We start from the raw sequence: 27,750 nt of genomic DNA, 5'->3' as shown, positions 1-27,750 counted from the left end.
TGTTGGGATGAACTGCTATATCTAGTGTGACTTGAGTGTACATATAAAAATGTGATAAATGAGAAAATAATTCCTGCAGGTAAGAGGAATGATCCTGCTGTTCTTTCCAGTACCATCACTGAAAAAGACAAAACCATCACCAATAAAAAGCATTTCCCCCTCATCTACTATAACTGAGAAATACTGGAATCAAGGTTTTTGGCTTTAGTGTTTTATTTGATCACTGAGAATAAAAGCTAATTGGGATCACTGTGCAAACTAGGGATCTTACAATTTACCCTCATTATGAAAATTCAGATGTGAAGGAGGGCGTTACTTCCCCCATTAAGGGAAGACTAGAGTATACTCCCATTCTCATCCCTTCCTCTAATGGGTTTTACTCTAACTCTAGAATTTTTCCATGAATGTAGATATTCTGTCAACAGAATTTCAATTGTGTATTTTTCTTCATAAATCTTCAGCTTGCTACACCACATTTTTAAATATACAAATTAATTTTAAGCAAATCAACTAAATGCCTAAGAAACTTCACCACTGAAACAGTATCATAGAACCATAGAATACCAGGCTGGGAGGGATCTCAAGGATCATCTGGTCCAACCTTTCTTGCAAAAGCAAGGACTAGAAAAGATGGCCCAGCACCGTGTCCAGCTTCAAAGTGTCCAATGCTGGGGAATCTATCCCCTCCTTCAGGAGATTATTCCAGTGGCTGATTGTTCTCATTGTGAAAAATTTTCCTCTTATGTCCAATCTCCCCAGGAGCAACTTGTACTCATTACCCTTCATCTTTTCCATGTGGCTCCTTGTAAATGGGAGTCTCCGCCTTTTTTGTAGCCACCCTGTAGATACTAGAACACAGTGATGAGGTCACCCTAAGCCTCTTTTCTCAGGGTTGAACAAACCCAGTACTCTCAGCCTTTCTTCATATGTCACTTTGCCCAGGCCTTTGATCATCTTTGTAGCCCTTGGACCTTCTCCAGGCTGTCCACAGCTGTTTTGCATAGTGGGCACCAAAACTACGCACAGTATTCCAGGTGTGGCCTGACAAGTATTGATTAAAGTGGAATAATGACTTCTCTATCTCTGCTGGTGATGCCCTTGTTGATGCAGCCCAGTATCCCGTTGGCTTTCTTTGCCACAGCAACACACCGCTCACTCATGTTGAGCTGCTTGTCCATCAGGACCCCCACATCCCTGGCTGCTCCCCAGCCAGGTAAATCTCAGGCTGTGCTGCACTCCTGGATTACGTTTTCCTCACACTTGTCCTTGTTGAATTCCACAAGGCTCTTGTTTGCCTGCTCTTCCAGCCTATCCAGGTCTTCCTGCAAGGTGGCTCTCCCAAAGTGTACACTTCCCATTCAGTTTGGTACCATTGGCAAACATCATCAGGGCACATTTCACCCCATCATCCAGATCACTTAGGAGGATATTAAACAGTGTTGGGCTCAGTATCGGTCCCTGGAGGGCCCCACTTGTGGCAGGCTGCCAGTTTGAAGAGGAGCTATTTGCCACCACCCTCAGGGTGTGGCCTATCAGCCAGTTCCCCACCCAATGCATGGGACACCAGGCTCAACCATCACACATTAGTTTCTTTAGGAGGTTGTGGGAAACCGTATTGGAAGCCCTGGAGAAATCCAAGCAGACAATGTCCACTGCTCAACCCCCACATCCACTGAGCAGGTTACTTGGTCGTAGAAGGTAGTCAGGTTTGTCAAGCACGATTTGCCCTTGGTGAATCCATGCTGGCTCTTTCCAATGACATGCTTCATCTGACCTGTGGTGGCTCCCAGCAGGATTCATTCCATTCATTCCCTTTCCCAGGGACTGAAGTAAGACTCATGGCCCTATAATTTCCTGGATCCTCCCCTAAGCCCTTCTTGTAGATAGGGGTGACATCAGCCTTCTTCTAGTCTTCTGGGATATCCCTGATACACATGACTTCTCTAAAGCAGCCTGGCGGTGATGTCAGCAGCTCTCCTAACACCTCGGTTGGACAGTGACAGGGTTCATTGGTGTGTGTGGGTTGAGCCTCTGTGACAGGTCACACACCAACTCTTCCTTCGCTAACAGAGGGTCTGTGTTTGCATCCACTTGGATTTTGGTTCCCAAGGCTGGGGGCCCAGCAGTGCCGGTAAAGTTGGAGAAGAAAGTATTGAGAACCTCTCTGCCTTTCCAGCACTATTGGTGACTGTTCACTTCTGTTTAACAGCAGGCCAGTATTTTCCTTCTGTTTCTGCTTGTTGTTTCCGTACCTAAAGAACCTTTTCTTGTAGTTTTTGACATCTCGGGCCACTTTCAATCTGAACTGAACTTTTGCTTGTCAAGCTGCACCTCTGTACACCCTGTCAATGCCCTTGTTCTCACTGGTGTTTGCTTTTCCATCTATGGTATGCTTCTCTTCTGGCTTTGAGCAGACTCAGAAGCTCACAGTAAAACTAAGGGCATCTCTCCCTACTTCCCTCATGTTTAAAGGGCATGAATGGTTTTTGTGTTTCCAGGAGAGCGTTCTTGAAAACCTCCCAGTACTTGCTGGCTCCTTTATTCTCCATGGAAGCTTTCCACAGAACCCTTCCCAGTCGAGCTCTGAGCGAGCTGAAGTTTCCTCTTCTAAAATTGAAAACTTTGTCTTAGTACTAACCTTCAATGTGTTCAGCAGGACCCCAGACTCCACAATATTTTGATCAGTGAAGCCAAGGATATTACTAGCAGAGATGTTACAATGTAGTATTGCATTTCATTTGCTGATTTGTTCTGTTCAGTCATTTCAGAATATCTAACAGATGTGAACAAGACTGATTTGAGGTACAACAAACACTAGGATTTTACAGCAAATTCTGCAAAATCTAAATTTAAAAAAAATAAAATAACACCAAACCTATTTGCCTACCTTACCTCACCCCCTACAAAAACACTTTACTGCCAAATGAAGCCGCAGTACAATTAGAGCAGAATTACAAGAGTATCTGTGAAAACTGGACAGGCACCAAGGAACTTACTGACCTATAAACAAAGTCTGTAAAAGCACACAACGATCATATAACAGTTCATATCACCCTGCAACCAACAGAAATCCTCTTTAACTGCTGAGGATTGCCAGGGATGCCAGAGTATCTCAGTTTTCATCCAAAGGCTCCAATAGCCTCCCCAAGGGCCTTCCCTAGGCCCTGACACAGTCCTACCAAACTCACAGCAGTGCAGAAGGAGAATCTAAAATTGTCTCAGCGTAAGGCCTATCCAAAGAGTATATGAAGTACTTATAAGAGAAAGATAGGATAATATATAAGTATATTAAAAAAACCTGACACACAAAAGACTAAAATGTTTGAAAATGTCATCATTGAGTTTGATTAAGTTGTTAAAATATCATAATATAGCTAATATTGATATTGGTTAAATACTAAAATATTAGCCAAAATTACAGAAGGAAAAGTGTAGAGATGTTAATGTCAGGTCAACTACAGACCCACTGATTGACAGTTTTATCCTAAAATAAATTTATTTAGTATTACTCTCAACCTTTTTAACTGGAACATATGTAAATATTTGCCCTATTTGTACTACATTACCCTACTGGTTTGTAATTTATAATACACAATAGTGGGGTAAGAATTTCTTCATATTACATTTTAACTGAAAAGAATCTAGATTTTTTACTGTTTTTAAAATTGTGTATTACTGATATGCCTAAAATATCTAATAGAGAATGGAGTGCTCCTTAACATGTCATGCATCAATCACTAATCTACTAATATACCTTATTAAATTATGGCACTTCAAACTGGACTATGCCAACAAAACAGTGACAGGGAGACTCTAACTGTGACAAGATATACAAGAGGAATAATGATTTCTTAAAGATGACTGTTGTGCCAGAGTAAAACTCAATACTAGATAAGAAAGAACTTAAGAACAAAATATCTTAACATATCACTGTAACAAGTCCATTTTCTTCCTCAAAGTTTCACAGCAAGCTGAAAAATAAAAATCAGTGAGGTATACTGATTAGTTTTGGCTTGTATTACTTTATCAGAAGACTTAGTGCTCAATCTTTAATGTTAGCTAGTTAGATCTGTATTTGGAAATGCAAAAAGAAATCTGGTTTTCAAAACTGCAAAGCATAAGCACTTCCCCATGAGGTCAACAAACATAACAGTTATCTAAACCACTTGCTGGAAGAAAAGAAAAAAGCATAGTATTGATTTGTCATGTTTCATAAAGCCACTCATGCTTGAATAGTTTTAACCATTGCTTTCAAAGATGATTAAATATAATACACTTGCTACTTTTTACATTTTCTCTACACCATCTAAAGGGCCGTTGAATTTAGCACTCCAGAAAGAGAAAGAAAATCTTTGAAATAAACATTTCCTCTGATTCTTAAGAACAGAAACTATATCAAGTTCAGAAAACCCTAATTTCAGAGTATTTCTTCCAAAATATACCCTGGCTCCTGACCCAGAGCTTGGGAAGGCCCTTCACTTACTATCATTACTGTGTTGTACTACATGATCATTTGAGAAAACCCATCCTCTTGCTGTACAATTATTACACAAGAACTTTTTTATTAATGGTAAGATTTCTGATTTGTTAACCTTTTAGTATTTTTTAAATGGAAAACTTCGCACTTCCCACAAGAAGAACACTTAAATTTCTTTTTTTTTTCTCTCTCTCACATATTTGAAGAAGTTTTTTTGCTGCTCCACTGTTTGTGCTCAGAAAGGTCATTTCTAAAAACACGTCCCCAACCTGACTGACTATACAGCACCCAATAAAGCTAGTGGAACAAAAAGCATTGTCAATGTGCAAAGCAAAGAAACAAGAAAATAAAATGTCCTACTCACAGATGTAATTTGTGTTTTGAATAAACTTTTAAATATTTAAAAATGTCTTTCAAGCTAATTGCCTACACACTCACAGAAGGTAAAAAAAGACAATTCTCTAAAGAACACAGAATAATCTGTCATCCTTTGTATTCAGAAATTGAAACAGAAAATCACAAACCACACAGTAAATTGTTTGAAATAGCCGTTATTGCCATCTTGAGTTTGCCTGCTTGTACTAATATAAGAAGAAAACCACTATCTTTGAACTCCTTGCTGAAAGGGTGTTGCCCAAACTGCCACAAATACATCATCACACAATCACCAACTTTAAGAGAAGCCCTGACAGGCTATTCTTTCCACTTGCTGAAAATTGTTTTTAAATTAGCTCTGTCAATAAAAAGTTATGCTCAATAAAATAAGCATTAGCTTTGCATTTACTGTTGGTTTCAACTCATTCCTGTATTTCTTGGAAGTGCCCACCGAATTTGAAATCTGTCCAGAAAACCAAAGGACGAGGGGAGAACACAACAAATCTGTTTACACTGGAGTGGGTTTTGAGTTGATTATACCAAAGCAAAAGAGGATGAATGACAATCAGTATTCTTTACTTAAAGCATCTGAACTTTGTAGCATTTTTTTTTCTAAAATAATTGTTTTATACTTTCTATAAGCAATTTTTTTAAAGGAAGGGTGCTTTACATAAGGACCTCAGCAGAAACCTGACCAGAGCTCCACCTTCTCACTGCTTTTCCAATGCCTATCCTGATATCCTAACAGAGCAATGATCAGAATCTCTGAACGTCTGCACAGTATAAAAGTAATTCTATAAATAATAGTTGAGTGAATTATTCCATAAATAATAGTGGCCAACAATGTTGAAAAAGGTACAAAAATCACTGAATTACAATTTTCAAGTATGTCGCAAAACACTTCCTTAATTCTGAAGAAAAAGAACTTATATTCTCTGTAAAACTACACGATTCCTATAAATACTATTTATTTCCATTATCCTTATAAATGCTGATTTTTTTTTTTTAATGGCCATTACCTCTTCTTCTCTTGGTCTCAAATACGTTTTACAAACAGTTCTCAGGACTAAATGGAAGCTATAACAAAAGTTATTATCTTTCTCTTTTGAATTTGACACGTTTTGATTTCTTTAGATGTCTCCTTAACTTATTCAATTCCAGAATAGAAATTTCCAATTACTTTTGTCATTATTTCATCACGTCTATAATTTGTTTCTTCTCCAACATCTTTTCCGTATTTCCTTTAGATTCATGATTTTTTAACAAATTATTGAATATCCTCTTTGTTCCTGTTGTACCAGCTTTCATCAATGGCTTGGCCTAGATTCTCCAACTGTGTATGCACTGGAAGTGCACTGGAACACATCTCATAGGGGCCTTGTCTGAGAAGGCAGCCAGCCAGTTACTCCATTCCCTCTTATTCTACCCCATCTCAAAAACAATACAGGAATTGAAGCTGAAATCCAAGGAACAGCAGCACCAGTGCAGGGAAGACACTGTGCCAGCCAACATGTTACATATGGATTCATTATACAGCAAGCATGACTGAAGTGTAATAACAAATGTGTGTGACAAACAGAAATCTTGAGAGCCACTTTAGTCCAATATTAGGCCAAGTCTTCTTGGAGTTGCCCTTACAGTGTTCAGGTATTCCTATCTGCATCCCAGGCTAAAAATTCTAAAATTTAGGAGCTAGCAAGAAAAATGATCAGTTGAAGTTCTCTTCCTGCTGTTCATCATTTTGCTTAGCCTCCTGCTTTAGATATGTCCCTCTGAAGTTTCTGTTTTCTTATGTCTTAAGTAATTAAGTGTTTCTCTGCAAGTTTTGTACCTTTGCTGCTCAGTGCAACATCTTTTTTTAAAAAGAGATCACTAATAAATAAACACAAATTCCAGTGTTAATCTTCTGACACAACTACAATGAACCACTAAACCTACTCTGTTTTCCATCCTTCCAGTCAGTTTTTTACCCATCTTTTGAAGCAAAACTACTTACTTTCTTTAGTTCCCTCTTTCAAGGAAAATTTTCAAAGAAAACAGATGACAGTCTGTATTTCTTTATCTATGTTTCACTGAGATGTTCAAAGAACTCTTAATACAATAGTAAGATGCTCTTTCCTCCTCTTCTTCCACATTAAATTTTAGAACTTCTCAGTTTTCAGATGTGTTCAAATATAGAATATTATAGTTCAAAGCATCAATGTTTATGATTTGTCTTTGTTTCCTAAAGGTATCTAAAACATAATAAACTTTAAATAATTTTAAATTACAAATACTTACTAAAAACCAAAAGCTTTTGTATGCATTCTAAGGTTGCAAAATTAAGAGTTACTAGAGTAGAATCAATTTTTTGATAATTTGTGGCCTAATGCATTTTAGTGTGTGTTCTTAAGTGAGTTTATAATATAAATGTATGTACAGCAGATAATTTAGATATTTTTATTTGAAAAAATGCATACAGTATTACAAACATATGGTTTCTGTATTTATTTTCTTTTAAGTAACAGTGCTTTGTTGTATTATTATTAATAACTAAAGCAGCAGTTTTGGATCATGATTATGCCACTCGAGTACTGAAATTTCTCCAGTTGGGTAGGGAGTATAGTTATTCCAGGGCAATATAGGATCTGGCTACTGCATTAGTCATCATTATATTAAAAAAAAAAAAAAAAAAGGTATTTTTGCAAACACCTCTAACATGCAAAGCTGTATCCAGCTGTTATTCCAGCAGCTAGCCTTAAAAAATTGTTTTTTGAATCTTAGTTTTGCATGTCCCTCAATCTAACAACTTTCTTTCTTTCACAAGCAGTGATGTAAACAAACTATTTCAGGTTTTTTTTCTTAATTGTATGATACTTTAATCCCCTTGTAAGTCTCCATATGAGGATGCTTTGTTGACTTTATTTTAGGCAGATAATGTGATCTAGGCAAATCTTCCACAAACTGTATTATGGTCATTTTAGTCCATTTTTTAAATAGATTTTTGTATCAAACTATTAATATTAATCTTCTTTTCAAGAGAACACAGCTTCATAATGACAACTGCCTTAGCAAACATGCATTCCATCCACTTCACAGCCTTAACAGAGATGGGAGATGAAACTTTTTCAAAAATTGAAACAGCAAGAGGAAAAAAAAGTTGCTGGTTCCTCTGCCAGGCACTCCAAAAGGCACTGCATGAGTATTTCTGATTGCGCTTTACATTTCTGCTGTATTATCAAAAGCTGCTCTGAACTTCTAGAATTTTGACAATGTTGGATTGAAAAAAAAACTATCTACCTCAACATTTTTGTTCTATCATTCAGTCTGATCTTCAACACATTTTCTCTGTGTAGACGTATGCAAAGTAGGTTGAAAGTGAGCCCTGTAAACAGAGCCTTTGCTTCATTGTGCTTCATCTTTCCTAAGTTTTGACACAGCAGGTGTGACAAACCTGTCCTCAGAATTTACTTTTGTCCCATGTTGGCACATGTGCCGTAGGAGAACATGATGGTTGATCATTATTGAGCCCATTTGAGCAGTCAGTCATGAGAGATTTAGACTCCAGACCCTCAGTCTGTGTAAACTGGTGTAATGTCAGAAGAACTGCACAGCTACGAGCTTTATGTTTACCCGTGAGCCTGCAGGTGTAATACAAATTCCAGTGAAAATAAGAGGAGTTTTTCTATCAACTTAGGCTGAGGTTTTTATGTCCAAACTGAGAATTTATTGAGAAGTCTCTTACCCTTTTTTAAAAAAAATATGTTTAATCCAGAGTTTCCTGTAAAGGTTTTTCAGGGACAGAATTAAAATGAGGAAAAAGCATGTGTCTGTCTCCCTCCCCAGGGACACATCCTGTCCCTCACTGTCACTTCCAGAAGGTTGATAAAAAAAGCCTGCCCTTAAAGGAGCAGTTGGTTAGGCCACATCTCTTTCTCTCTGTAAATATATATATATATATACACACACGCACACACATATATCCCATACCTGGAATTGGGGAAGGGAGGAAAAGGAATGGGACCACTCTTTTTCAAAGTAACTACATTTTACACTAACTTAGCTGTATCAAAAGCCTACCCCAATGTAACATCCGACTGAGGCATCTCTGTTCTGAGTAGTGAAGGACAGCAGAAGGCAGAAAAAGAAAGCAGTCAGTTATGTCTTATGTCCTCAGAAAACTAAAGCAAACCCTGCACTTAGATCCTTATTATTATGATAATCCTTTGACATAAACCAATATGATCCTGAAGATGAGAGATTTTCACAGTAAGTTCTCAATCCTGGAACTCCATGTAAAGTAACAATAATGTGTACTATAAACTGCACAAGCAGTAGGGCAGAGGGGAGACAGAAACCAGAACAGTATGGGATAACAGATCAGTTTTCCACGACATAGACCATCCAGTCTACCACACAGACCATCCAGTCTACCACACCGCTTAACACTTTTGCATTTATACTAAGCCAGAAAATACAGATAAAAAAGAAATTCACAACAACTCAGAATATTATTTTAGTTTAAAGAGTCTGAAGAACTTGAAAATGACACAGAAGCAAATTTGATGTTAGGTTAAAATGTTGCAACACAGTGTGAATAAGGGACATAATAATGTGAATTAAGAAATAAGACCAAAATGAAATTTCTGGAGAAAAAACAAGCCAAAGGTACCTTTAAGGTTGATGTAATGAAAACTGCTTTACTCTTTACTCTTAGTGATTTGCTAAATGCATACACAACTGAAGATACAAAATTTCACATTGCTGCATTTGACAAAGAAGTTTAACCAGTAATTTCAGAAATTAAGAGGGCTTTGCAAAGGACTTTAACCCACTTCATAGGCTTTTGTTTGCTCTAATAAAATACTTGGTTGCTTTCCAGATCACTCAGCAGAGATAAAGCCACCATCCAAGTGCAACGTACAAACACACTGAAAAAGGAAGTTCTTTTATTTTGAATCACATTTGACTGCATAACCAAAAAAATCCCAAAACGCCAACAAACAAAATGAGGGCTCAAAACTGCTTCTGTCCTTCCAGGATGTGAAAAAGAAATCCAAAAAAACTGTAACACATCATCCCACCTTTCCTTTAATTGTACTCTCCACTCTAATTCAAACAGCAATGAACTGTAACTCTCCATTCTGCTTTCTGAGAGGATTACATGCATGGCTTGTGATCCACCTGGACAAATATGTGGTTCACACCCAACACACCTTTGTCAACTGCTGTGCTCTTCCCATGGGACTGTTGAGGGTGGCCCATTACACTGGTGACAGTGGACTGCTCCTCATGTAAAGTCCAACACCCAGGCACATACAGGGAGAGGGGGAAAAAAAGTAACTGGGAGATTCTAGGAGATTTTGGGAGGGAACTGTGTGAGCTCCCCTCACCCTAAGGAACAGGGAGGGACAGAACTCCTTTCAGCTTGGTTTGGTATCTTATTGAGAATGTACGTTTCCACCCAGTTCCAGTTGACTCTATAATCCCTCTACACTTGATTCCTGCTGAGCCTAAAGCTATCAAACACTTAATGAAATAGATACTGTTTTCCTTTGGTGTTTGAGTAGATTTTTGGTTTTCCAAGTCTATGTTTTTTAATCCCATAAATTGCTTTGGGGAAAGGAGAGAACAGGTAACAAAGAGAATTTTAAGTTCAGTCTTTTTTTTTTTTTTTTTAATGTCTGGCTTTTCTCTTGGTGACAAAACCACTGGTTTGAGATAAAAATAGCACCAGTATCGAAGTGAAAAATCAGCAGACACCCTTGTTCCTTGTAGAGTGATACATCACAAGCATCTTTGGATTGTCAGTCTGCTGCTCCTGCAAATTATTCATCTAGACTAATGCGTGCAAGGAGGGAGATGCTCTAATGCCACCATGAACACTGGTGGTGCTTGTCTGTCTAACAAGTGATGTAATTCACTGCATTTCTCGTATTTCTTCTCTTCCCATATGTAAGAACCAGCCTGCCTTATTCCAATTATAACAACATATGCAGCTAGATGTGCTTTTCTTCCTCATTTTATACTTTGAGCTTTGCATGCCTTTCTGCCCAAAATCTCTCTTCGTGTGGCATTTATTCTGAATTGCATCCACATGTTGGACATAGCTACCTGAATAAAAACTGCAGCAACTATAGGGTTAACCAGAAAAAATCCCAAACAACTAGAATTTGCCCAGCAATGGTATTCACCTGGCTTACAGTCCTTCCTAAAACAGAACTTCCCTGGATATTATGAGTGTACTATGCCTAAAACATTTCCAGTAAGACTTCAAAGCTACTTTTTAATGCCATTTTAATGAAGGAAGCTTTCAAAAACTTTAAAGGTATAAAAACCTATTGTTAGACGTGAGGCCGCTTTTTGTCTTGCCTAGTTTTGAGTAATATGGATTGACTGCATGTGCCACTAAAAACTTTTCCACAACATTTCAGTTCTTTGATGGTGTTTTTCTGTTTCATTCATCTAAATTCAGGATTGCTTTCATCAGCTTTTAGTAACAGCTGATGATCACCACTTTTATTATAATTTAAACTTAAAAACCAGGAAAAAGCAAGGCTGGGGAAAACAAACAAAGAACAGAGTAAACAATGAAGAGTTTCACCATCCTGAGCTAGGACTCAAAAATCAACAGAAGTCACACAACTCAAAAGCAGACATAGCAATAATCTCAAAATTAGGAACACTGTTTTCATATTAAAATTTTAAATTATTTTTCCAATATTACTTCAAAAAATCTAAATCTATTTCAATTTAAAAAGTTGACTAAAGCTTTTTGAAGTGTAATATGTATTTTTCTAGAATCTTTCAAAATTATGCTTTACAATGAGTAATTTCTGTTTTGATGAACTTGGTTTACCAACAAAAATATCTTGATAAAAAATCCCTAAACCACCTCAAGTAAAAAGTTATTTTTAAAAACATGCCTTTGTCTTCCTGACAGCACCCTCCAAGTGGTAGTAGGAACTCTTAAAATTAACAGAAGGTGTATGTGGAGGAGGTGGGAAGTTTGGAAAGAGTGCTTCAAATGCCGGATCTATCATCCGTATTATTAATATGTCAGATCTGGTGCATATGAAGATGCATTTCTGTGCAATGAATACCTCTCGTGATGTATGAATCCTGAGGTGGTGCTGAAAATGTGATGAGGTGTCCATTTAAGAAAGAAGGAATGTCCTGAGTAAGGAGCAAAACAGGATCCTGAACTGCAACAGCCCCATGCAGGGGAGGGAAGCACCTATTTACTACATTTTTAATGAATAACAGTGTGAAGCTAAAAATAAAAACAGCAAGGAGAAGAGCACATCTTTAATGAAGAGACAGGCAATGTGTCAGCTCAAGAAGCTTCAAGGCTAGGTGAGCTCTAGGAGACAGGGTTATTTCTCTTGGCTTCTCCCTAAATAAAGGTCCACTCAGGCCATGCATAACATCTGAGTTGAAGCCTGGGCTTCCACGAGGAAGATATCTGTCAAAGAAATCCTGAAAAGCTAGGAAGAGAGAGATGTCAGAAACAAATGGAAATTATTTTTCTTTTGCAACTTTATCTCAAAGTTTTATCATCACAGAAATAATGCATGATTTGAATACTAAGCCCAGAAGTGTTGCAGGTGAGCACAACAAGGCCCTAATAATGCTATTTAGCATCCATTTCCCAGCAGACTGCACAGCTCAGCTTGGGGATGGGTAGTGGTGTATCAGGACAGAGAAGGAAAGCCTCAGTTAATGTACTGATATGTCTCCAGCAGCAGACAGAAGGTGGAACATATTGTGTATGTTCCATCCACCACGTATTGTGACTATCTCCTTGGCTCTCCTTTTTTTGATCTACACCTTAAGATCTCATGAACACGTACGTGTGAGAAAAATCTCATATTGCCATCATCCCTAGAGTCAGTCGATAGCTTTCATTGTTAGTTGTCCAGGCCAATGCCTAAGAAGAGTTGAAGGAAGTGGTGGCAGTTGAAGAAATTTTAACACCTCAGTGAAACAGATAAATGCACCTCAGCTAATATCTTCTGTGTCACTACCACTCCTGTGCAGGTTTTTCCACTTCCACTTGATGCCATGCAGCTGGGCCTTCGCCATACCACTAATACCAGAATGAAAGGTTGGAATGATTTTATCTGATCTACCTAAGAAGGTCCTTCATGTCCCCGTTTTTTTTCCTGGATGCCCCAAGGCAAAAAACCAGCATGCTGATGGCAGCACTTATCAATCATTACATTAGAAACACCACCATACTCCAAAATGCACATTAATTGTCACAAAAACGCACTCCTCTACCTCACCTACACAGAGAATTACATTCTGGTATCTCTTGCATCTTCCCTTCCAGCTTTGTTTACATCCTCTGAGATTTACATTCCTTCTTTAGCCCATGCAAAGCAAGAGATATTCCTGGCATCTGTGTGTCCATTACCATGGTTACCTAGTTCATCTGCAGCAAAATGGGTTGGTTCATGACCTGACACTGCAGCTCCAGAAGTATACTCCTTCCTTGTCCACTGCTTTCCAACCTTTCCTGCTCCAGCTACTTTTTCAGAATATTTCAATGCAAACAATAGTGGGGTACCAATACAAACACTCCCAAAGTCTTCAGCACATTTTTCTCCCTATATAGTGTATCTAAGTGTATTTTTTGGCAGGCCCAGTCCTTGAAAAATTTCAGGCAATTTTTCCAGCAAGTTGTCATCAATAGCATACTAGCAGATCTTACCCACTGCATTTTATTTGAGGATGCAGTATTTACTTGCAATTTTTAACTTGAAAATTTAGCCTTAAAAGCATGCTTACAAGAACGCTTGTGACTACACAACTACCTGGGTCTGTCAGGGAAGAACAAAGGTTTGGGGCACAAGAATGAGGAACATGTTCTAAACAAGGGTCTCAGCTGGATGGGGAAATGAACAGCTTCCTCCCAGAAAAGCAGTTTGGGTTTCTTTGGTATCACAAATTTTACAGCAATTGAATTAATTGTCATCTACTAAGATATCAGCAAGCCAGGCATCACTCCTAAATAAGCGCCCAATATCAAATGAGGTATAAACAACAAAATATTGATAAAATATAATGAAGACAGATGTCAAACCAGGCAGGAGGCATATGTATCTCCACAACTGGCTCAAATGTTCACCGAAACAAAGCTTATCAGCTGTTTTTTTTTTAAGCAACATCATTCTCACAGGTTTTTTTCCAGGTAATATTAATAGCAAAATAGATATGTAAACTGCTATGAAAAATTCCTGCTCACACCATTCATCTGTTCTCATAATGGAAGTTTCTAATATTCATACCAAATTTGACCTACTTAAATAAACTTAAAGCAATGATGTAATCTCTGGAAATGGTACACTAAATAGGTGTACCACACAACGTCAAGGCAAACACAGATGTATCTTATGGTGATTCTGAAAACACAAATACCAATGAATCTCTGTGAGGAAACCAAAAGCTGGCAAAATTCGAAATGGCTTTGTAGTCATATAGTTATGTAAAATAAAGTTGTGAAGTTCTCCAGACTTAACATGGCTGAAATAGAGTGGGTAATTTGTTTGCATCTCAGCAGCAAAAAAAACCCCAGTCAAATGACAAACCAACACAAAACCGACCAGCTCATACACCTACCTTTTCCATTTATTGTTAATGCTGATGCAATTGTGGCTGTTACTGGCACTGGCAATTGTGGCACTAATGGATGTATCCTTGGTCGGCTCCCCATTCTAGCACGCTCTGCACCAGGTCCTAATAAAGCTCCCACCGGTTTTTCTGCTGCTACTTCTGGTGCTACAGAGTCGTCTTGATCCTGCTCTATATGGTCCATTTTATCCGGGCTTTCGTTCTGGAAGCCGTCAACTGTTGTCCGACTCTTAATTGGACTTTTGGGCACTAGGATTTTAATACCTGATTTTGCAAGGTCCATATTTTTCCGTCCAGAAAGAGATGGTGAATTGTTTTTCCGGAACTTCTGTGCAGCAGAAAAAAGTTGATTATTTTTTGACTCATGTTCTTTACTCATAACTAAAGATTTAGAAGATGTCTTTGAAAAAGAACTATTGGTAGATCTAGAAATTTGTTTTCGGGCATTATTTGGAGAGGTCCTGTTTGTCCTGGTTAATGTGCTTTCTTTCTGCTTTTCATTGTGGCGTCTGTTAAATTCATGTATATATTCCTCACAATTAACAAGGTGCTGTTCTGGCTCCCAAGTATCATCGTCACTGTCGTATCCTTTCCATCGCACCAAATACTCTGGTTTTCCCTTCTTGTTTTTCCTCTTGTCAACAATTCTCTCTACCTGTTAAAAAGGAAAATTAAACATAAGACATGGACAGATATACAACTCAAGGGAGCAACTTGCATGCAAATAATTTTTTAAGTGTAGACAGATTTTAAAATATTCTTGTAGCTCTATAGCTTACAGTCTTTCACTGCTGACTGGACACTCCTCTCTTTAAGCTTCAGATTGCTACTTTAATCTCAAAAACATGTTCTAGAATACCAAAATTGTTCTTCACTAAGTATTTTGCATGCACAAGAATCTGAATACGACGTATTAAAACTGACAATTGGCACTGGTCCCAGTGAAGCTCTTGAACCAACTTCAATGGGGATAGGATTTCCCTCTCTGAATACAGAGGTCATGTTTAAATATGCTGTATAAATACAGTGTGTTTACCCTGCAAAACTTATCAATTTGATATTGTTTGAATAATTTGCTTGCCTAGCATAAGGCATATGTGAGAATCTCTTACTTACAGTGAGTTATCCTTTAGCTACCAGGGACAACATAGAACAGCTCAGGAATTGGGGCAAGAAGATTTTTTTTTAGAGGTTTTTTATGAGAAGAGAGAACATTTTGGCCAGAGTTTTTGATACACATACTTGAGCAAATTATCATGCCTCACTTATCTGCAAATAGAGATGATATTTATGTCACAAGTATTAAGTATGCACATGCTACAACTGCATGTGGGACCCACAGGCTGGAGGAATTCAGGCACTGGGGTAAAGCACACAGGGCAGACAGCAGCAGCTGCAAGGACAGAGGCTCATGCCTCGGACCAAAACTCATGCCAATCACGCTAATCCTCCAGAAAGGAAATTCTTTTATCAAAAAAGAGAGATAAATGCAAGGCTAGTCTCTAGGATTTCCCCTTTTTATTTCCTTTTTCCTACCCAGGCTGATTCTTCTGGTAAATCCTCCATCCCACTTCATTTCAGTTCTGGGACCAATACAGCTTTCTTACCCATCTCTCTCTTCTTTTTGGTGTTAAAAACGAAGGAAAAAAAAAAGGTAGAATTTGAGACTATCACTTATTAATTTAATTCCCAGCCCTTCCTGAACAAAAACGATGCACAGAAGCCAAGATTACATGTACCTAGAAGCTCTGAAGAAACAGTAACATTTACTGCAGTGGCATTAATGAAATGGAATGTCTACAGAACAGTTTAGAAGGATGGAAGGAAAATACAACTATGTGTGGTGCACATATAAACGGTATGTGATTCATTACCAAGTCACATCACTGCTGACAACAGATCCTCTTAAGAGTACACCTCAATTAGCATGTGGCATGCTATCATAATGTACTCCCTGGTTTTCAACAGTGAGGTTAAATGACTACTATTATTATAATCTCATCAGCAATATAGGGACATACCCAATAACTGCATGTGACTCCCTGCAGGTGTTCTACTATGCTGTCCCGTCATTAGGATGTTGCACAGTTCTGTTTGCACAGGTCTTAAAAAACTCAACCAAATCAACAACACACAAATAAAAATCAAACACAAACTAGCTCTACCTTAGCTTTGTTTATGATCTGAAGAGTTGAATACATTTTATAGAGAGAAATGCAATATAAATTGTCCAAAGTTTATTTAAAATCTTAAAATACCTTAAAATTATTTTTATTGTAGTTCTTTAACTTTTTAGTAAAGTTACTGCACTTAAAAAAATATGCATCTAGAAAAAGGAAACTTGTTTTTTCCATTAACTACTTCAGAACATCTTAGAAGAAAACACAACTCCAAATAAGAAAGACACCATAGAGAAATATGCCTTCAAAATTTTTTGAGTGGAGATTGAGTAAAAAGACCTTCAAGTACTAAGCCAGAAATGTTAAATTAAAAACTAAAACCAAACTCATGAATCAAACTTCATATCTTGTCAAAAAAGCAGTTACTGCTATAGTCTTGCTTATCCTCTCTGCCTCTCTCGACCTTCTAAAATAGATTTTAAAAACACAATTCTCAGAGAAAGATCTCTACTACTAGCAAGGTAATTTTATTTTCTAACAGGAAATCTTTGTAACAAACAGCATCAATTACTGGGCACAAAGTTCTGCTACAGTCTTTCAATAGTGAAAGGCCACCCATTAAGGGCATGCCCTTTTCAAGCAGGAAGCCATCCCTCTCATCCAAAAAACCAGACACCTTGCCGAGATAACAGATGAACTCTAGAACAGGAGATGCAAAAATCCATTCTTAACCTGATGATTTATGGAGCAAACAGAAATGCATAAAGAAAACTGTTATATTTAGCTGTATTGTCCAAGCCTGCAACAAAACCCCATTGCTCTTTTTGATTAAAAGATTTTTTTCCTAACCCTTTATTTCTTCTTGAATACATTTTTTATTTTATTTATAACACAAAAATTATAGCAATTAACCTGTGATATGCAATTTATCATGCAGCTTCAGAGCTTTACTGAGGGACTCTTTTTGGATTGCTTCGGTTTGATTAGTCTGACTCCCCTAGAAGGACTTGAAAAACTGCTCAGGAATATTTGGCCTCAATACTTTTGCTGATGATAACAGCTACATAAGTGTTTCTCATCCAGATTTGGGAGCAGAAAACTGGAATGCTTACAAAATACGCACAGAGCTTGAGTATAGAACAAGAATAGGAATATCCATCCTGAACTAGTGGTTTATTTAAACTGTTTCATGCTAAAAACAAAGCCTACAAACTTGTGTTTCTCTTCTACTGAAAAAGAAAGCTTGTCCAAGTCATCCATTTCTCCTTTGCTTTACAGTGGTGATTTGACATGAAATACAATGGAAGACACCTCGAAGTCTGATGTTAGAAGATACCAGTGATTTACACCCAAATATTAAAATGAAAAAAGAGATTGTAACTGGGTGGGTAAAAACATCTACATTCCTACTTCCTGACACATCAGTCATGGTGTGGTTTGATGATACAGCTACCCTGTTGGAACAGCTAGGCAGCATCCACACAGGCAGTATTGTTTCTCCCCGTTATTGCTGCCCTGGAGCTGAGTTCATCTTATGCCAAGTTAGTTCAGAGAGTTAGAACCTGGCAGAGTGTCCCTAACCAGCGGGAGAAGAGCAAGACCACATCCTTTGCCATAATCACACCAGAAATGCTGGCAACAACTAGTTTGTGACAACTACCATTTCTACAGTATCCCATGCCTTCCGCCATGGGGCAATATTTATTTTTAGTAATTAAAAGGTTCTGTACTGCAGGATTTGCCATCCATTGTTAGTTTTCAAGTGTTGTAGAAGAAATAAAACAAAATGGAAAATTATATAAAAAAAAGAAAATATAAAACAGGTGTGAGGGAAAGTTATCAGGCAAACTATCTAGGTGGCAAAAAAGTAACATTTCCCAGTTTATTTTAGCATACTAAGTTGTTGCTTTCCCCACCTGGGCGATACTGATCAATGACACTCAAAAACTCAACCAGCAGAAAAACTGACAGAAAAACAATGAGCTGCTCAGAAGTACAATCCAACAAGGGTGAGATGCACAAATTATAATGCCACACACCACAACTGGAGCTGAGATGGTAAATTTCGCTTCCTTCCATGAATGTGGCAAAATTGGTTTGTGCTTGCTTTCTCTCCCTGAGGATTTGAATAGCTTTTATCAGCAAAATATACTGCATTTACACTTACAAAAAAACCCCAAACAAACAGACAAGAACAAGATAAGCTTGCAGGTTAAACTGCTGTCTGACTACAGCTGCACCAGGTGGAAATGTCAACACTGCAACTCCTCCTCCCTGTCCTGTGCTCAGAGACAACAGCTCCTCCCCATCTGTCACAGCACAACTTCTGTAATTATTCCCTAATGTAATTCTGTCAAAGTGACCTGGTTTAGATATTAAGGATACCTGAGCTAATGTAGGCATCCTGAAATAACTGGTTTGGAGAGCAGCTGCTTTTGCGGTATGTTCTGACACATCTAAGAGGACTGCACCTTTCAGCAGAGGACAACAAACACCTATGTGCTGGACAGGTCCAGTAACCTCTTTGTCAGAAAAAGGACACCCATCCTTAATGCCTGATGAAAGATCTTTAGTTCAGGTCAATAAAAGTAAGCAAGAAATTCAAAAGAACATTCTCAATTTAAAGCATTATAATTTGGGTACATTTGTAAATTCTCTGTGTTTGTGTGTGTATATACATAAGTATGTTATATATATAAAAAGATCATGCTTTAATTTAACAAAACATTTAAAGAGATTAAACTAAAGGTACAGCTGTCAGGGAGTGGGGAGGCAACAAAAACCAGAATGAGCAAAATAAACATACTTGGGCATGTAAATATTCAATGAGCACTGCCTTGTTTATAATAAATCCTTTTTGCATTCCCATTATGTTCCTTTCTGTCCTCACATTCATGTCAGGCTAAATTAATTTAAAGTGAGTAGAATACAATCTATTTGACTTTATCTGTTGTCTGTAAACTATAGAAGGCCTTGTTCTGTTAGCTGAACATTATGTTTACACTAGCGTTTTGGTTCAGAGCAAAAGTGCAATTTAGAAGCAAATCCTTTTCTCCTCTGCACTATTCTGCTCACTGTGCAATGGTTTCACAGACCAGTTTTGGTATCTATGATGTGGATTCTTTATGGAGAAATATAAACTGGAAGTGGAAATGTACGAGTGTAATGGTGTTATCTGTCATGCTTCAACCCCTAAGGGGACACACAGATCCAAGCAAATAACAGCTCTGAACAGTTTCAACACACATAGTAGCATGGATATTTGATCCTGAGAGGCTCCACTGAATCTAGTCCAAAATAAAAGTGCTGCACAGCAGAATATGTAGAGGTGAGTGTCACAGCACCAACTGCTTCACTCTACTGATTTTCTCCACTTGAGCCAAATTACTGCTGCAGTCATTCCCCCAGTTAGAGACAGAAGCTAGAATGCATGCAAGCCTTATGTTACACACATGTATGTTCTACAAGTGAACAATCATCCTTGCTTAAATTGGAAACTCTTCCGCATACAAATGGGACCTAAATGATCATCCATAAGCAATCAGCAATGTTTATGAGTGATTATATCTTCTATTTATTAAAATCTTGAAGAAGTCAATGATAAGCAGTATTCTAATACTTCTTATTGTAAATAAAATAAATGCATTCTACATTAAAAAAGAAACTCATATATAGCAGCATACAACATAAAAACCATTAAGTACTAAGTTTTTCTTAAAGGAGAAAGTAGTTTTGGGAAGACAGTTATTCAAAACACATGTGATGAGGATATCAAAATACACTTGAAGGTCTGTAAAATGTGCACTAAAATCTTCAATGCACATATTTTATCAGAAAATACATAATTTCCAGTAGTATGACTTAAGGTCAGGTCAGAGTATTTCTCACTGCAGTTAGCACCAGCAGGTAAATTTTAAAAACAGCTTAGCACATATATTTAGAATATCAAAATCATAGTATTGTATAGTTTTAGTTCAAATGGAATCACTAAAAAATTACATTAGGATATCATATAAATCCAAGAGTTCATCTTCACTGCAGTTCCATGTTGCTCCATTCAGGCTAGCCTGGGAGAGAACATGTAAGCCTCCCACCACATGCTCCTGGAGCTGACTGATTTGATTAGCAGAACAGACTGATTGGATTAACAGTCGATGAATTGTTGTAAACTGAGCTGCTGCATCCTTATGGCATGACTGACCAGAGTGTCTGTACAGTACAGGACTCTCTGGCCATCATGCCGGCTGTATTAGATATACATTGCTCTGGAAGCCAGAGCTGTACAAAATAAATGCGGATCAGATGTGGGCAGATTATTGCCTTTCTGTCAAATTAGCTACAGCAGATGATACAGCTTTGGGTTAGTTTTGTGTCAGCTCTGGGATGAGGGATGATACCTGATCCGGCCCAAAGCCTGCCAATACAAAGTTCACCCACTCGACTGTTTTCAGGCAGTTGGGACCAGCAGGATGAGCTCATACAGGATCATCGCTTCACAACCCACAGCCACTCCCAACCTCCTTTTGAGGAAGCAGTGTGTGCAGTGAGGTTGGAACACATTCATGCCTATGAGCAGGAGTCCCATAAAGGGCTAATAATACACTTCCTGCAGTCCTTCATGCTAGCCGTGCAATACCTCAACCCCCCTTTCAAAACTTAAATAGCTATGCTAAAACAAATATTAAGATTTTTCTTTTTCACAAGCTCTATTTCAGTCAAAGACTATCCATTCTTTTAGGATTCCTGGACACAAGTCATGCAAGAGCTAACTTTGTGGCTATCCACAACATTCAATTGATATATTGCCTTGCAGGTCATAATTCACTTTTTAATTTACCCTCTGTATAAATTTCTAATCAAGTTGCCTATAAAATCACAATTGTCTCAGTCAAGCTCATTATTTATTATCAGCTTTAAGATTTACACCCTTCCATGGTCTAAACAAAGACAATACACAAAATAATTTAATTACTGCATTCTCATCAACGCCAGTGATTCCAGGGAATCACAGCTATGGTGCATGCCATGCCTGGCTGCACAGCCAGCTCCTGAAAAGGCACTTCAGAAAGTTTTATACCTTGTACCTACATTAAAAAAACAGTATCACTGTATGTGCAACTCATTTATGATCTATTAAAAGATACAGATCACAATCAGAAAAAAAAAATCATTGTAAGAAGCCTTCTCCATAGAGGACATCAGGGAAATGAGTGTGGAGGGAGGACCTGTGACACAGTCACTTTGCTTTAGAGAATTAACTCCCTAGGCAAACAGTTTGCCTGAGATTTTACTTTCTCACAAGTCACCACTGATGACTGATGCTAAAATGTCAGCATCACAGATCTTTCCAGATACAATTTATATAGAAATAATTACAACAGTTGCAATTGAAGTTACAACCTGCTGCAGAATTTATCAACTGCTTTACCCTAATTATAGTTATGTAACTATTGCAAGAATGGTTAGAAAATCTTACTCTCATCAACTCACTGTTCACAACAGTTCTAACCTTTTATCTACCATAAGGTAAGACAGACATACATTTTCTATTTTGCACAAAAGCAGAATGAAAGTACATGCAAACCTGTTAATATCTGTACAAATACAATATAAACAAACACATGCAACAATGTATTCTTACCAAACATGCACTGTTTTTCTCCTTTTGAAGTAAGAACAAGTAGAATCAAATAGGCTTATCACCTTAAATGGAAATGGCCCTGATCAGAAGAAACTACTAAAAACCACTAGCATTGGATTTAGGATACGCATTTTTGGCAGTCAAAGCTATCACGTTAGTATTACTGTGTTATTAAGTTTTTAAAAATTTTCTCATTATCAGTTACTACAAGATTTCAGCATCATCCACTATAGAATGCCAAAGGAAATTGTTCCCATCTTCAATTCATTTGTAAAAGCTATATCTCAGGAAAAAAAATCCTCAATATTTTTTTCTCAGAGGTAAATATTTTGTCTGCACTTGTCAAATTCTATTGCTTGTATCTCTCCACTGCAGTCATGAAAAGTGAAGGTCCCAAGCTTGGTGCTGCCAACACTTTGCCAAAGAAGAAATATAGAAAACCAAAATGCTTATTTATTATTGGCAACTCTGGCAACATGAAAGGAAAAACTCTCACCCAAAGATGCCCGTATTCTGGGCATGCTAATTTGGAAAAATGTAGCAATTGTCTAAAGCTGACTCACAACAAGAAGCTGTTAAGAGCTTCAACAGCTTGACAACTATTTACTTACAGGATAAGGCCAACAGAAACATTGTCACTTCCTTCAGGTAGATTAATACAGAGTAGCAGATGAAGAATTTGTCAATATTAAGCATCAAGACTACAGACTTTCTTTCAAAGCAGGAGAAACTGGACCTTCAGTACTGCTCAAGAACAAAGACTCTATAAAGACAAGTGACCGATAAAGATTCAAAATATTTTATCTAAAAAGAATATCTTAAGGACAGAGTAGGTCACAACAAAACTGCAGTTGAAATGTTAAAGAACACTTTGTCACAGCTAAGCAAACTTCAGAAACGGGAACTGTAACAAGAAAGAGGAGTATAAAAATCACAAGACAGTCGCAGAGTGAACTTGGTATGCTGTAGTCAATTTATCAAATTTCATTTAATTCTACAATAAAACTTTCATCTACCAACACCAAACAAGGCTTTTCAGCAGCCTACTGCTTGCAGAAGCAACAGTGACAGGTCTGCTACTGTAGATCACCTGACCAAACCTCAGTAAGAAGGGACACAGAGCTCAGCTCTTAGAAGCTTACTCGGTAGCTGTCTCTTCTTCCTTTTTTCTCCTAGGGGTCCTGAGATTCTAGTTCTAAATACAGTAGTGATAGCTTTCTCTGGAATCACTGCATCTGGGAAGGCACGATATGCACTTATGGCCTCCTACCTGGCTCCTCTCGCCCTTCCACTGAAAGTTTATTTCAGTAAGAAATTAAGCTTCTGGATACAAGACCAGGACTACATTTTTGTTTTCAAATAGAAACACACTAAACAATTCCACACAGTTAAGAGCAACACCATTTGCTGGCTCATTCTGTATTCCTTACCTCAATTCCAACATGTCCTGGAAGAATGTGCTGTATGAGCACAGGTCCCTGGTTGCTCTGCCTTTAATACGACTTCTCTCAATACTTGATCTAACTCCAGCTAGAAAAGCTGGTGATATGGAATTTCCCCCTAATTAATCAACCTCAATGCTTGCACGGCTGCCTCTTAGTTCTGACATCCTGTTTCTTTATGGGATTTATTAGTAGACAAACTATTTTTCCAGATGGAAAAAGGTATTTTTCTGTTTTGGGTCTCAAGTGCCTCCCTCTCCCCATCTTTTAGTCTGAACCTAAACTTGTTTCCTATTTAATACCACTGCAGCTTCCATGACTCCACTCTACCATTTTCTTGGGAGATGTGGGATTGCTGGTAACTCTGCTTGTCAAAGATTCTTCCAGCTACCAAGGTTTTAAAGTTTATTTCTAAAACCAGGGAAGTTCTACAATGTTCCTCCAGTGTGTACCTTCCTAACAAAATAAAAAAAGACTCAGAGTACATGCAAATAAGTTCATGATCTTTGCACTTAATAGCTTTTTACCAGGCCTGCACATTGCACGTGACTAGGAAAAGTTTTACAATACAGTATGTGTTCAAATGACTTTCTTATTTCACCAATATTTGTAACTTTAAGGAGTTCCTAAGCTTCGTCCTCCAAACATGTAAATCAGAAATAAAACTAACCTACATTGTATCACTGGTTTTAACATACATATACCTCTGTTTGTGTAATTTGCATGAAAACATATTTCCAATAATTACAATCTTCTTGAAATGCATCTAATGCTTTAGGCATGATACATACATTTCAACATCAAGTCACTAATTACTCAATTGATATTGAGTCACTAATTACTCATTGATATTAAAAGTCCTGAATCAAAGGGACTGATGACTAAGACTGTTTTTTATTGTCTTTTGAAAATATGCATTGTCTTAAGCTCCATTTACTTACTGATCCTATCCAATGTTGGTTTATATGTGCATACTAAAAGTAACAGACACTAGGTATTAATCTGATTACCTTGATGTTGGTTGATAAAACATGTTGTCCCATTTCTAAATCCTTCATGCTTTGCCAAGGACAACAAACAGCACAAAAAGTAAAGCATTTTAGGCTTGGAAAATGGCATCTTCATTAACAGCAGCTTGTGTTGAGGTAATAAAATTAATTTTTTAATAATTTAGATTCTTTCAAAAAGCTGCATAGCAGTAACTTCTCTATTACATGGTTAACATGAATTTCTGAAGTAATATAGATATAAAAACCTTCTTCATAGGCATCTTCTTTTTCCTATCTCTGAAATGAACTAGGATAAGGAGAAATACGTGCAGTTTCCAGAACTGGGTAATAAAATAAAATAAAATAAAGCTATTTGTTGCTCAAACCACTTCTCCTGGAACACTATTTTTGACCAGAAAGCATCGCCTAAACATTGGTTAAAAAGAACCACAGCTGAAATCTCCATTTAGGCAGAAATGGCACAGCACTACCACTTGCTACAGTCCCTCCTCAAGAACAAAGGAACTAAGAGTTACCTTCTACAAGCACAAATGTCCTTCTCTATCTGCATTCCAGTCTTTTCCTCTGCACAGATGTCATATAAAATAATCTGGCAACTGTCTACTATTACTACAAAAATACTGTAAGTAAACTACCATGTGCTTTTTGAAAAGGAAGAACATATATTTCTGTATTTTCCACCAGATATGGATACTGTATTGGTTTTTGGTGCACCCTTACTCACCCAATGGACTCAATTTGGGTTTGAGGAAACAATAAAATCATCTCATGTATCTCCTTCACTTTCAGTTGCTTTTTACTCCTTTTCCTCTGTCCCTGTGTGAATCTGATACTGTTATTTGGAGTGCTTTTCCTAATCCCACATCATAGTTTGCTCTCCAAATAATGCCTTGAGGATTATTTTCCTCAAAATTTTACACTATAATGGCATATTAAATCCTTACTCATTTCTCTAGTTTCAACACTGAAGTAATTTGTAGAATACTCTGCAAAATAACACTATTTAAAAAAAATAAAAATCGCTGCATTCACTTCAATCTATGCAGTTGTTTGTGGCAGAGAAACTGCTCACAAAAAGGAGGGTTTTTTATATAGTAAGTGTTTTTAAGTTAGGCCAAAATCTTTCCTTTTCCTTAATTATATGTACTACTTCACTGATAAATTTCAAATTATTATTTCTATACTCTATAGACTGTAGAGAATAAGTCACTGACTCGCCTCTTTGTTTATGAAATAGACAAATTCACTAATTTGTGTTCATGGAGAATCAAGACTTATGCATGTAATACACGGGCTTCTATTTTCCCCTTCACTATGTCCTTTCATATTTGAAGTCAGTTTAAATACGCACTGTAATCATGGACACTTTCACTTAAGAACTGTTTTTCGCATACAACACCTTAGTGTTACTGCCCTTTCTCCATTGAAAAAAAACTGATATCCACAGTAATGCCACAAAAAGAAGGTAAAAATTCACATGGAATTATCCTCACATTGCAATATAAGCATTATTCATGGATTGCCTGCACTGAGAAGTGGTCATCACAGGCCAGTGCCAACAGTGGGGAACTACCCTTCAGAAACAGCTATCGCCCCACAAAACCTCTTTCCTACAGAAGTAATGCCAGCCAGTTTCTTTGCACAAAGAAGTCCGCATTCCAAATCAGGGAATGCTCAGCCAAGGTTGGTCTTCCAAACTTCTAACCTTGGTAACCACCAACCCCACCCACTTCCACAAAATAGGAATTATTTAGAAGCAAAGAGTCCAAATTCTATGAATATGGCATCATACCTATTTTATCATAGCACAGTTACATAAACACTGAAATACAGAAGCATGTTTTGCTTTCTTTCAAATTTGGCTGGAAGGACAGGTGAAGTTCCTTTTTCCCTATACTGCTTAGCATTGTTACTGCATACCTATACTGCTTACAAAGAATTTAGGTTGCAAATGCCTTGAGAAGAGTCCATCTGTTTATAGAAATAGTCACATTTTTAAAACATTTTGAATTCAGAAACTTCATTAAAAACAGATACTTTCCCTTTTTTCAGGTGCTGCTAATTAATCTAGTCATTTGTTGGCAATGCCCAGTATCACCTGTAAATTCTAAATAGGTCATAATTAACTTGAATATATTTTAAAGCATGCCTTAAAAAAAGATGTTTGCATATAAAAGGTCTTTTGTGATCATTTTGGATAGAATTTTTAATACTTTAGCACTATAAAGTACAGATAGTACTACTCAGCATAGGATTTCATCTTACCTCTATAGGTACTAAAAATTAAACTAAGTTAATTCATATTGTTACCGTTACAGCAGTGCTCCAGAGAACAGAATTTAATCTCTAAAACAAATGCACCAATATAGAAGCAATCCAAAGCACTAATGAGTGTGTAAAAGTATTTCCTGTAAACCACGTCCAAACTGCTGTAGTTTGTCATATAGTTCATAAGACTGCATCTTCCACACATTACTACAAAAATTCAACTTTTTCCTTGTTATTTTTATAATTAATATTCAGTCACCAAGTTACAGATATATGGATGGATAAAGAATTATCTGGATGGCCTGAGGCAAAGAGTTGCAGTCAATGGCTCGATGGTCCGAGTGGAGACCAGTGACGAGTGGAGTCCCTCAGAAGTCAGTACTGGGGCCAAACTGTCCAACATCTTTGTCAGCGACATGGACAGTGGGATCAAGTGCACCCTTGGCAAGTCTGCTGACAACACCAAGCTCTGTGGTGCAGTTGACACGTGGAGGGCAGGGATGCCATCCAGAGGGACCTGGACAGACTTGAGAGGTGGGCCAATGCAAACCTCATGAAGTTCAACAAAGCAAAGTGCAAGGTCCTACACCTGCATCAGGGCAATCCCAGGCACACCTACAGGTTGGACAGAGAAGTGACTAAGAGCAGCCCTACAGAGAAAGACTTGGGGGTGGTGGTTGATGAAAATTCAACATGAGCCAGCAGTGTGTGCTCACAGCCCAGAAAGCCAAACAGAATATTCGGCTGCATCAAAAAGAGAGTGGTCAAAATGTTGATGGAGGTGATTTTCCCCCTCTACTAC

General features: G+C 37.6%; 1 protein-coding gene across 1 annotated transcript in view; it reads right to left on the bottom strand.

The window, feature by feature from the left end:
- CDYL (chromodomain Y like) overlaps positions 1-27,750 on the bottom strand; it is a 109,671-nt gene that overhangs the window by 43,617 nt on the left and 38,304 nt on the right. Inside the window, exon 3 of the mRNA XM_008929322.3 lies at positions 14,456-15,122. Within this exon, the coding sequence (XP_008927570.2) occupies positions 14,456-15,122 (667 nt within the window). The remainder of the gene's footprint in view (positions 1-14,455; positions 15,123-27,750) is intronic.

This window comes from Manacus vitellinus, unplaced genomic scaffold (genome assembly GCF_001715985.3).
Source record: "Manacus vitellinus isolate BGI_N305 unplaced genomic scaffold, ASM171598v3 scaffold_33_pilon, whole genome shotgun sequence".
Taxonomy (NCBI): Eukaryota; Metazoa; Chordata; class Aves; order Passeriformes; family Pipridae; genus Manacus; species Manacus vitellinus.
Note: the sequence above shows the minus strand (reverse complement) of the source record. Positions and strands in the feature narration are given on the sequence as shown.